Genomic DNA, 12169 nt, shown 5'->3' on the forward strand with positions numbered 1-12169 from the left:
GTAAGGGAGATAGGGCGGTATATAAATTTAAATAATAAATTTAAATAATAAATAAATAAATAAATTGGGAGCCCTGCAGAAACAGGGCATTGCAGCATCATAAGATATTCCTGCTTCCTAACCTTCAAAAACGGAAGAATCAAAGTTAAAGAATTTAATGAAACAGCCTTAAGGAAAGTTAGAAAGTGCCTGAGCATTGTTTTGTATGACTTACGGCAAGATTTTCTCTTAGGTGAACAATTAAAAGAAGCAAAGTTCTAATGTACGCACCTTCATGGGTTGTGCAGATGTTGGGATAATCGGGGTGTGTGTCTGAGAGGGCTGAGGAGCTGAGGCTGAAGGTGGGAGGGGAGGAGGCAGTGCTGCAGGAGGCTGGGGTGGCACCACTGTCATTACTGGTGTCTGAACAATTAGGTCAGGGGTCAGAGAGGGAAAGGAATGAGTTGTTTGCACTGGCTGAGAATTTTGGGGTGGAGCCTGCGTCTGTGGTGGGGATGATGCTTGAGTTGCATTCTGTACCACTGATGCTCCTGCCTTGGATGTCACTGTAAGAGAGTCAATCACAGTATGTATATCAAGTCTCTAAAAATACAAATGGACATTTTGCTTTTTCAATTTCAGATTTTTTTACTCTGACAAATCATATTTGTATCTGAATTCCAATACCATTTCTCAATGACTATATAAGATTACTGACAGACTCAAACCTCATTCTATTAACTAGTAAAGATAAACCATCCATATGAAAATACATATTTTCCTTCTTTCCTTTCTCCATTGTATTTTTGTAATTATACCCATTTCCCATCTTTCAAACTAAACAGTCAGGGTAAAGCTTTAGTTTCTGGAAATACACACTGTTCACCTAGATTTAATAATGAGAGAGCTTGCAAGCTGCACTAACCTATAGATTACTTGAACATGGCTAATACAATATAAAACATAATTAGCTGGATTCACAAAACATGCAGAGCAGTAAACTATAGTTTATGCTCACTAATGCTTGGATTCACATTACACATTAAGTCAAAACCAAACAAATTGTATTACAGCTGAGCACAATGTACAAACTAATTTTTATCTGAAAGAAGATTTTTCAAATACAATCACAAACATACATACACATAATAGCATTTGCTATTCAAACAAAGTACAAAAACTGAGAGTACAGAATAAAGCAGATGAAATATCAATACCTGTTTCCTTCCTACCACGTCCTCTCCCTTTTGTTTGGACTATAACAACTTCTGTTTCTTCCTGGGCCATTTCAGAGATTTTTTGTAGGAAGAGTTTTTCTAGAGCTTCTGCCATCAAAACAATATCATCCCCTTGCTGAACAAATAAAAATATATAAAATAAAATAAAATCACACATATTTGGAGTCATCAACCTGAAGAAGACCTGCCATATTTTTGCCACCATATGACACTGTAGAACTATAACATGAAATATGGAGGTTACTTTGTCTAGTTGTTATCAATGTAGTCTGCATTTGATCTTTGTAAGTAAGTCAGAGATCACAGTGTGATGCATTTATTGCTTAATTCATGTGTCCCTCTGCATGAAGTGACTGTAAAGTTTTACTATGTTGCTCTTTTATGTATTGTAGTTTAAGCTGTATATTGTATTTGGATTTCTTCACTTATATGTTCTTTTGTCATTAACCGCATAATCATTTTAGCTATCAACTATAGAGGAGGACCATTCAACATACAGCTCTATACATTTACTCTATCTCATAGTTACATTACTAAAAGAGATATATTTCTGTGTGACAGAGTGAGAGACAGATAACTTGCCCAGCTAATTTACTAAGGCTTTTTGTGTTGTTGTCAAATGTAACAGTGTTCAGGATAGAAATTTAAAAGCTACAGACCTCAAAGCACCTTTTCTCCTTATAAACGTATCTCTAAATATGAAAAATTGTGGTTGATACATTCATGAACAGAAAAAAAATAGATCTGAGGCTTTTTTTAAAAACTAGCAACTCAACAAATTCCTTGTTTCTTGGTAATATGTCGCTCTTTCTTTGTATTAATTTTTGCAAGGAGAAAAGTATGGTCTTCTGGATGATCATCCCCACTCACAAGGAAAACTAATGCCCCTGACTGGTAGCTTTCTTGCTGTTGTAATACTCGGGAACACAGCATTTTAATTATAACAAAATAACGATTCAGGAATCCTGAAAAGTTTCAAACCATTTTCATTCTACTATAAGACTGTAAAATATGCATTCCTAATTGGCTTTTTCAGGAAAATGGTGTGAAATCAAAATTTGGAAGCATTATTTTCTATTTTTCATCAGTATGGCATATTAATGTTATACGCCTGAAAGGTAGTCCTTATGTATTAAGGAAAACTATTGTTTTAAAAATACTTACAATAATAAACTACACATGTAAAGTACCATGGCCAGTGAAACTCTTAAGCAAAGTAGTATTGATAAGAGATGAATTCTTAGGTTTTGTCTAAATAAAGTTTGAATTTTAAAATAAATTATACTGTATTTATGTAAACTGGGAAGTATGTAATCTGTCACCGTGGGTTTACATAAAAACCTTTTGCTGCATTCATGCACCTGTCACCAATTTCAGACCTCCTCTGGAGGAGACTGTATTAAATATCAGGCAAGAAAATTTGTTTCCTTCCTGTAGCCTGCTCTCAACAGAGAAGGTACATTCAAGGTTGTTAGACAGAAAAACACAACTTTTCTCACTTCAGTCCAACAGGTTATCCCTGAGATACTACGGCCTTTTGAGAGAGAGAAAACAATATTCACAGCTGAGATAAATACACAGTTTTACCAAGGAAGGAAAGAAGGAAAAGAGTAACCAGTATACCCAGATTTAAGTCCATTCTTAACCACAAAGCTCACTACAAAATTCAATTATTTATCTATGTGATAATGGGTCAGTCACACACTGTTAGCCCAATATAGTTCACATGATTGCTGCTGGAGAAAATGGGGGGAGAAAGAGAAGCTACATACACCATCTTCAGCTCCTTTAATTTAATAAATCTAAATAAATTTATTTTAATAAATGTATTTAAATTTATTTAAATTTAATAAATACGTACACACTAAAAACTGAAATCTGAAGTTGGAAATACATAGGTGATAGTCATTTGAAATCCATTTTATGAGAAAACTAACCTTATTATAGATGTAACAATTTGTAAACATTGTATTAAAGTCCTGGATACATTCTTGAGCGTTCCAATAGTAGTTATTCTCCAAGCGTTTCTTTATTGTTCCCATGTCCATAGGAGTTTTAATAATTTTATAATAATCCTAAGGGAAAATAAATATGGCAAATAAAAATTCCTTCAAGTTGCAATATATTTTCAAAAAATAAGTGTTAAAACAATATTTTTCATCTGTGATGAGTTGTTGATGCAAATTACTTCATGACTGAGAAGCAAGCACAGATCATCCTCAATTTACAATTATATTTTGAGACCAAAATCTCTGGTCATTGAGTGAAGCAGTTATTAAGCAAGAACCATGTGACTGCTTCACTCAATAACTGCAATCTCGGCACTCCAAGTTATAGTTGTTATGTGATCTCCTGTGTTGTTAAACTGACAAAGCAAAAGAGTTGCATGCTAGAGGGACACAGAAATCCTCAAGCAGGCAGCCCTTTCACTCTCAAAGAGGTTGGCTGAAAAAGGTCCATCTCAATATTCAAGCAGGATTTTGGTACAGACTGTTTGTAGCATGGGATATTTGCAACCAGTTCCCAAAGACAAGAGAGAGTTCTCTCCTTTATGGATGTAGCATGCCATATAAACAAAACAAATGCGTTAATTAATGAAAGTCTATGGCAGTGGTTCTCAACCTGTGGGTCGGGACCCCATTTGGGTTCGATCGACCATTTCATGGGGATCGCCAAGCAAGGCTGTCCACCATTTTTTTTGTCCGCCATTTTTTTGTATGCCATTTTTTCCCCCTTTTCCGGCGGGTGCCTTACCTCCCTTGGGCTGGGCCAGCTGGTGGTCGGCCTGCTCCATCTCTGCCGCTTGCCAGCTACGCCTCGGCCGGCGCAGGGGGCGGAACCACGCATGCGTGGCGCTCCCGGGCAGGGAAAGTCCTCGACTTACGACCGGTTGGGTAGTCCTTGACTTACGACCGGTTTAGTCCTCGACTTACGACCAGTTTAGTCCTCGACTTACGACCGGTTGGGGTCGCGGCATTAAAAAGGTTGAGAACCACTGGTCTATGGGGTAAGTTACATTGATCCAGCCACTCTTTGCATTTAACTGGGTGAAGGAAGGATTTCGTGCATTGTGCAAACTCATTCAATCATCCTGACAAGTACTGTAATTCAGGGGGAGTCAATTTTAGTTTAAACATTTTTTTTAGCACTGTTTGAAGCTAAACACATACAGTCAACTACATCATATAATCAATCAGTATCAATATAAACCAATCCTTTTGGCAGGTGGCAGCGGCTTGTGACCTTCTCTGCTGGCTTTTCCTTGGGAAGCTGGAGAGATGATCGCAAATGGAGATCACATTTGTGGGGTGCTTGGCAACTCATTGTAAGTCTGAATAGGTTGCCAAGGGTTCAGATCACAATTAGGTTATCTTGGGGGCCCTGCAATGGCTGTAAGTTTGGGCACAGGTCTAAATCCCTTCATTCAGTACCACTGTAATTTTGAACAATCACTGAACAAATGGTTGTTAAGCAAGAACTGCCTATATTTTGTTCATCAGATAGTCCTACTTCGACAAAGTATGGAATCTATACCTAAAAAAACACTGCACTGACTAGACTTGGAGTGGCCAAAATTTCTTTTCAGCTCTTCTCCTAAACCAATATGCTGATTATTATCAAGCCTATTGGCAGGTTATTGCAACAATAGGCCACTATTTCTTTTTACTACTTTACTATTCTTTTTTATTTTGAGTTCACTTAATGCAACTTTACCATAATCAAATTATAGACAAGTTCTGTAACTTTTAGATTAGAATACTTCTTCAAACAAAACGAAGAAATAAATGGTATCTGTACCATAAGATTTAGTCCATGCAAATACAAAATGAAGACCAATAAGCTTTAGGGTGTGTGTATGTATGTATGTGTGTGTGTGTGTGTGTGTGTGTGTGTGTATGTATGTGTATATGTATGTATATACATAATTTTAATTCATTAATTTAAGAAAGATGAAGAAGCAAAGAAAAGTAGAGAAAGTATCTTTTCCAAAACCTCATAAGCACATAAACAGTTCCTTTTCCAAGTAAAGAATAGGTAGTCCTTGTTTAATGATTGCCTGGGCAGCAGTTACTATGATGATGAAAAAGTAACTTTGCAACCAAAGTCCTAATTTATGATCTTTTTACAATCTCTTTCTGTCACATGTCCACCATTAAAGTCAATTAATGCATGTTGGCTTGAATATAAGATCATAAGCAGAGTTTTTCACTTAGCAAATGCTTCACTTAACAACCCATGTTCCTGGCCCTAATTGCAGTTGCTAAACAAGGAATATCTGTATACCCATTAAAAAACTGTTCATTTGTCTAGAATTGAACAGTGACTAAATCAAATTAAGTTCCATTTTCCCCTCTGGAGTAATCTTCAGTGGGAACACAACTTGAACAGGACAGGAAAAAGAAAAGTCATGTCCTGTCAAGTCATAATTAAAACCAATTTCTACTTGGAGAATACAAATCAAATATGGCTGTTACTATGACTTGCTATACATACACTTTTACATTTTTCTGTAAGACAATATTTGCTTATAATAAATATTTATTTAATACTGTTCATTCAGAGTGTAGAATGATACAACTTCTACTCAAGAAATTATGTTTCTAAATCAGACAGACAAGGCCAAAGAACTGGGGAATTGCATATAAATAGGTATGTCTAAAAGCACGGTTTTTCCAACTCTGTGAAATCCAATCTATTGAGTATGTGTATAACACTTTTTCATTTACTTTCTGTCCCTATTATGGCAACTAATATAATCTATCTATATTACTATCCTTATTTTACTATGATCCTCTTTTGCTTCATTCATATTTTTAAAACGAAGCCCACAGCATGTTTTTGACAGTTTTCAATTTCTCAGGAACTCTGAAGAAAATGTAGCACATATATTGCTTTTTCTTCCTGATAAAACAGCATAGTTTGTGGTTGTTCTATCTTCCAAAACAAACCCATTCTTTATTTGCTGTCCACACGTTTTAAAAAATTCACTTACATTTCAATTTCTTTTCCCCTCATTAGGTATACTTACAGGGAGGTTTAGCTTGACAGCATCCACAGGATGCTGGAAAGGCCATGAAAACTGATGTTTCCATAGTGTCCTGAGCACCACTTTGAGTAGGTACTGTAGTTGGTTGGTCATGCGCTTGGGTTTACTAGGATTTGAGGTCTCAGGTGGACATGGATTAATGGCTCCAGCATTGCCTTGTTGGGGTTGGGTCTGTGCCTGTGTTGTAGCCATTTGTGTAGCTTCTAGTCCATCCCCCATTACTGGCAAATTTCTCAGTCTTGTCCCAGGGCCACTCTCTGCAGACATGCTATCGATCCCATTGCATTCTGTACCAGTCACTCTGCAAAGCAAATTAATTAATTAATTAATACATTTTAAAACAATGAACAATATAAAAAGCACACAAAATAAACAATGATAGCTGAGAAAACAAGTGTAGATAGGAATAAAGAAAATGTGGCTTCTATAACCCCTTTGCCAAAGGCCTGGGGAAAAAAGGGAAAACTGATGTGTGGTTGAGAGTTGTCAGAAACACTGGCTCTAATACTAAGCAATAATGTGGCTGAGTGCAATTTTGAACCAAGGTGAAGTCAGTCAACAAGGATGTTAAGTATACCTATCACTTTGTAATTCTTTTTATCAGGGTGGAGTCGGGGTGACTGAAAGGAGCTGAGCATTTATTGGCCGGATGACCTTCTTGACACCCAGGCAGAGTTTGCAGCCATTGTTTATTCTTTGTGCCCTGATAGAAAAACATCCGTCTGCTGCCTAGGATTGAACTCTTAGCCTTCTGAGTGTGAGGTGAGCATCTTCACCTCTAGGCCACCACGCCATTCATCCTAAATTCCACATATATCTAAAGGCATTTTTAGAAAACAAAAACTATAGTGATCTGCAGTCCAGTACTCTGAAAATGTATGCAATGTCATGCTAAAAATTATCTAAGTGGGCATAGGAGATTGATGTGTAGCAAGCTCAGGTGTTTGGTCATGTTTCCCAAGATACGGCAGCCATTATAAGAATATCCATAACATGTCTTTGCATTAATGCTTTACATCCAGTCAGTGCTAATAATTTTTTTTAAAAATGATGATTTGGTTAAGCATGTTTTCCTTTCCATGCTCATTCTCCTGCTCTTTTCCTCTTTACTATCATTATCTTGATTTTAAACATGTGGGCAGAGACTAGGACCCTTTTTGACTGAACACAGAGGTTAAAATGTAGTTTAAAAAAGACGAGACTTTATTGACAATAAAAATATAAATAGACAAATATTTATTTGTATGTGTGTGTTTGTGTGTGAAGGATCAAAAGTGATTTGTAGCTGAATAGCTGTCAGTACATATTTTACTGTATGCTTTTATAAAGCATTTTGTTGAGGGGCATATTGTTTATTTTGAGCAATTTAAAGAATAAAGTGGTGTCATTTCAGTTGGTATGAAGATTTAATATTGTTTCATTTGCTATTTGGATGGGCTGTTGTTTGTTGAAACATACTTCACTTCCTTATATATTGTTTCCTTTTGAATGTTTCCTGTAAGCTTCCCAAACCTGGGTTAATTATCCAAACTCTGCATAAAATAGTTCTTTCAATAATTACACATAACTCCATTACCCAATCATATTTAAATTGAATTAATGTGTTTTACATATATTGAGTAAAAAGGAATTTCTAATAATCAGTTCTGGATAACTAGGAAAAAGTTTGGGAAGCACTCGCTTATTGCTTTGTAATTTTATGCTAAAATAAAAAATGAAATTCTGCATTGGAATATGTACCACATACACCACCACAGAAATCTTCACAACAACTTTGTAATGTAAAAGTCAGTAAATATTATCATCTTCATGTTGCGGGTTAGTGTATTGTAGAAAAATACTCTCAAATATCAAATATATTTCAGTGTTTGCATTAAAATCAAAGATTCACTGGGAATGCCATTACTTGCTGCTCAAACAGAAAATTTCATTGTAATTTCAAGACCATCATTCTAATTGGTGAGATTGTTGGAAGAGGTTGTTATAAATAGCCAGCTAAAAGAACAAATAGCCTGCTGAAGTCAGCTGGCTACCGGCCATTGCATTGCAGATAAAACAAATAAAACCAAGAAGCCTGGCTTTGTCCAGTTCTTCACCTTTTTCAAACTTAAGTTTGTACTGGGTTATGTTCACTTAGTTATGCATATTTTTTCTAATATGCTTACTCTGTTTTACTTTTTCTTGCATAAACATTTCTGCAAGCAATATTTCACAACATTGATGTTACCAAGTAGGGTAATGCAACACCTGCAAGAAAACAACCAAGCTCGGAGAGCACCACGGACCCCACAGTTGAACTCTGAGCTACAAATATTTTGTTCTATTGGTACAAATTGAATTGAATCAAGGATACCAAAAGAATTTGCTTACTGTCTGGCCATACCCTTATTATCTTTGAGAAATTCTGGAGAACATGTAAGGCAAATCCTCAATATAGGGCCTGATTCCCCTCCCCCCACGCTACAAACCTATCAGTGTGTTAAAACAGAAAATTCTAAACAAAAGTCATAGAGCTATTGACTTTGACATCTTGCAAATAATGTTAAGATACCAGAAGTCAGCACTGATTTTTCAAGAAAAAGTCTTATCACTTTATAGATTGTACAAAGAAAATGCTGCAGACAAAACATATCTTGATTTCAAATAAACTTAAACTATCTATGGCAGTGGTTCTCAACCTTTTTAATGCCGCGACCCCAACCGGTCGTAAGTCGAGGACTAAACCGGTCGTAGGTCGAGGACTAAATCGGTCGTAAGTCGAGGACTAAACCAGTCGTAAGTCGAGGACTACCCAACCAGTCATAAGTCGAGGACTTTCCCTGCCCGGGAGCGCCGTGCATGCGTGGTTCCGCCCCCTGCGCTGGCAGAGGCGTAGCTGGCAAGCGGCAGAGATGGAGCAGGGCGACCACCAGCTGGCCCAGCCCAAGGGAGGTAAGGCACCCGCCGGAAAAGGGGGAAAAAATGGGCAGACAAAAAAAATGGCGGACAAAAAAAATGGCGGACAGCCTTGCTTGGCGACCCCCATGAAATGGTTGATCGACCCCAAATGGGGTCCCGACCCACAGGTTGAGAACCACTGATCTATGGTAACATAATGGATATACATTTGTCTTGAAATTCATACTCAAGAACGAGATGAAAGTATTGAGTGTAATATTGCAAAATCTAGTTCTAGATCACTTTAATATTTAACATTTTGACTTATGATTTGAATGTGTGAAAAGGGATGTTTAGTGAATTTGCACATATCATAAAATTAAATGTGATAACTAATATCCCAGAAGAGATATTCAAAATCTTGATAAAGCCAAGAATGAGCTGAAAGTAAGAGAATAAATTGGAATATAGCGAAACACACAATTATGTACAATCAGTATTCAATCCACTGTTTATGAATGGAAGATTTTTATTTATTTTTATTCCACCAAAATCAGAAGATGGAAAAGTTCTACATTAGTCCAAAAGACTAAAGGAAAGAAAGACTGTTTAGTTGAATGTCAGTAGTAGTACAGGTAGCCCCTCAACTTAGAACCAAGATTGGAACTAGAATTTTCATTGCTAAGAAAAGGCGGTTGTTAAGTGAGTCATTTTACAATCTTCCTTGTCACAGTTGCTAAGCGAATCACTGCAGTTGTTAAGTGAATCACACAGTCATTAAGCAATTCCAGCTTCTCTCATTGATTTTGTTTTTTGGAAGCTGGATGGGAAGGTGGCAAATGGTGATTGCATGACCCCGAGACGCCGCAATCATCGTAAATACATGCTGGTTGCCAAGCACCTGATCTAATGGTGACCTAAGTCTTTGTACAGTATACTGCATGTATCTCATATAGCAGTGATGGCAAACCTTTTAGAGACCGAGTGCCCCAAAACCGCCCCCCCACCCTGCCCTCTCCGCCCCTGCCCCCGTTCCATCCCCCATCCGGCCCCCACTACGCCCTTGCCCCACCCACCCGCAGGACCACCCACCACCTCCACAGCCCGCCTTAGCAGATCGCCCAGGTGGCCCAGCAGCGTCATGGCAGCATCCCCTCCGCCTGCGCCCCGCAGCATCATCTACGTGCGACAGGGCGTAAGGGTGGAGTCTTGTCCCTGCTGCCATGTGCTTGGCTGTGCTGCTCCATGTGGGCTGTGCCCAGGGGCAGGTCTCCTCCGAGGGGGGCTGCTGGTGAGGAAGGGGCCATGGGGTAGGCAGGGCTGGGGCAATGGCGTGCATGCCCACAGAGTGGGCTCTGAGTGCTGCCTCTGGCACACGTGCCATAGGTTCGCCACCACTGTCATATAGCATGTATGATATATATGCTAAAATATAGAAATTGTTGCAATTTAAAATTGAAATAAAACCACAATCTTTCTATTGGGAAAATTTCAGAAAAAAATAAAAACATAATTTAATGAGATACATGCTCAAGGGAGCGAGAACAAATTTTATTCAACATTGCAAGAAAGACAAGTTCAGTAATACTTGAGTGAGAATTTATGCTTAGACAATATGCAGTAATGGCAAAACTTTCAGTGTATGTATAGATAACAGAAGTTGAATTAAATCCAAACAAGAATGCTTCCCACATATGCAACACATCACAGAGCATGCCAAATATAGTCACTTACAATCTGGCTTCTGGGGGATTGAAATGTCTATAAATATTGCAAAATCAGAAGATGTCAGAAACATCTGAGGAAAGTTAGAAATCAAATAATTCTTTTTATTGTTGTTTTCCTTTACTTTTTGGTTAATTAATTTGTTTGATCTATTCATTTTCCCTTTATTAATAGGGATAGTATTAAATATACACACACTCACACAAAGTAACAATTCAAAGGAGACTTTAATAAGTAACTGTATTGAGATTATATGTTACTATATATAACAATTATTTTGATAAGAGGTGTAGTGGTTTTTTTTAAATGTTATACTCAACTTTTGATGAGAAAACTAAACAATTCAATGCTTGTAATATTGCCATCCTAAATTACAATTAACATTGATAGAATATTTTATTTTTCTTTCTATTTTCAATATTCTAAGCTACTTAATAGATGTTAATTAATTTTAAATATATTACACAAACATACTTTTCAGGACATTGCTTTTAGGGATACATTACTGGTACTGCTAGTATTTATTGATTTTTATTCATTAGCCATGTTATTCATTATGTTGTTATGAGTCCTATTGGTCATGTTTTAAAAGCTGGTGGAAAAATTCTGAAAAGCTAAAATCATGAACTTAAATTTGATAGCACTAAAAGCAATTTTTTCTCTTTCCTATGGTTTAGTCTTGCATCCAAACCCACCCCCCCAACAATATTTTGTACTATAATAAACTGCATTAAATACTCTTCTTACAAAGCACTGGAGTATAGAACACATCCAGGAGAGGGTGCCATAAGCATAGAAAACATTACTAAGGATATTCAAGTTCACAGTTCAGAATTCCGTGTCTGCTAGCTACAACTTACACATACCCATTTTAAATGTTTTGCTATATTGTTGGGCCTTAACTGTCTTCTTGGGATACTACTTTCAAAACTAACAACTACTTGGTTACTAGCAATAATTAAAACTAAATCATCCAAATCATGTCATCTAAAAGGTAGAAGAGAACTAGAGGGTCAGCTATACTGGACTTAATTCTTACTAACAGAGATGAAATGATATGGGAAGTTGAAGTTGCAGGAATTTTGGGGGGAAATTATTATTATTATTATTATTATTATTATAATTTAATTTATATACCGCCCTTCTCCCGCAGGACTCAGGGCGGTGCACAGCGTATTAAAAACAGTACAAATACAAAGCATAAAAATACAAACCCCTATAAAACCAGATTAAAAAACCAAATATTAGAAGCTGTGTCTCTATTTAAAATTATTTTTAAAATCACCCTAAATAAAATCCTCCC

General features: G+C 36.9%; 1 protein-coding gene across 1 annotated transcript in view; it reads right to left on the reverse strand.

Annotated features, from left to right (window-relative positions):
• The window catches only part of BRD4 (bromodomain containing 4), a 105686-nt gene that overhangs the window by 41417 nt on the left and 52100 nt on the right, over positions 1–12169 (reverse strand). The window contains exons 3-6 of the mRNA XM_015830639.2: positions 6247–6565; positions 3155–3292; positions 1197–1332; positions 271–545 (exon numbers count right to left, since the gene is read on the reverse strand). Of these exons, the coding sequence (XP_015686125.1) occupies positions 271–545; positions 1197–1332; positions 3155–3292; positions 6247–6531 (834 nt within the window). The 5' untranslated portion in view covers positions 6532–6565. The remainder of the gene's footprint in view (positions 1–270; positions 546–1196; positions 1333–3154; positions 3293–6246; positions 6566–12169) is intronic.

This window comes from Protobothrops mucrosquamatus, unplaced genomic scaffold (assembly GCF_001527695.2).
Source record: "Protobothrops mucrosquamatus isolate PMUCROS unplaced genomic scaffold, P.Mucros_1.0 scaffold_247, whole genome shotgun sequence".
Taxonomy (NCBI): Eukaryota; Metazoa; Chordata; class Lepidosauria; order Squamata; family Viperidae; genus Protobothrops; species Protobothrops mucrosquamatus.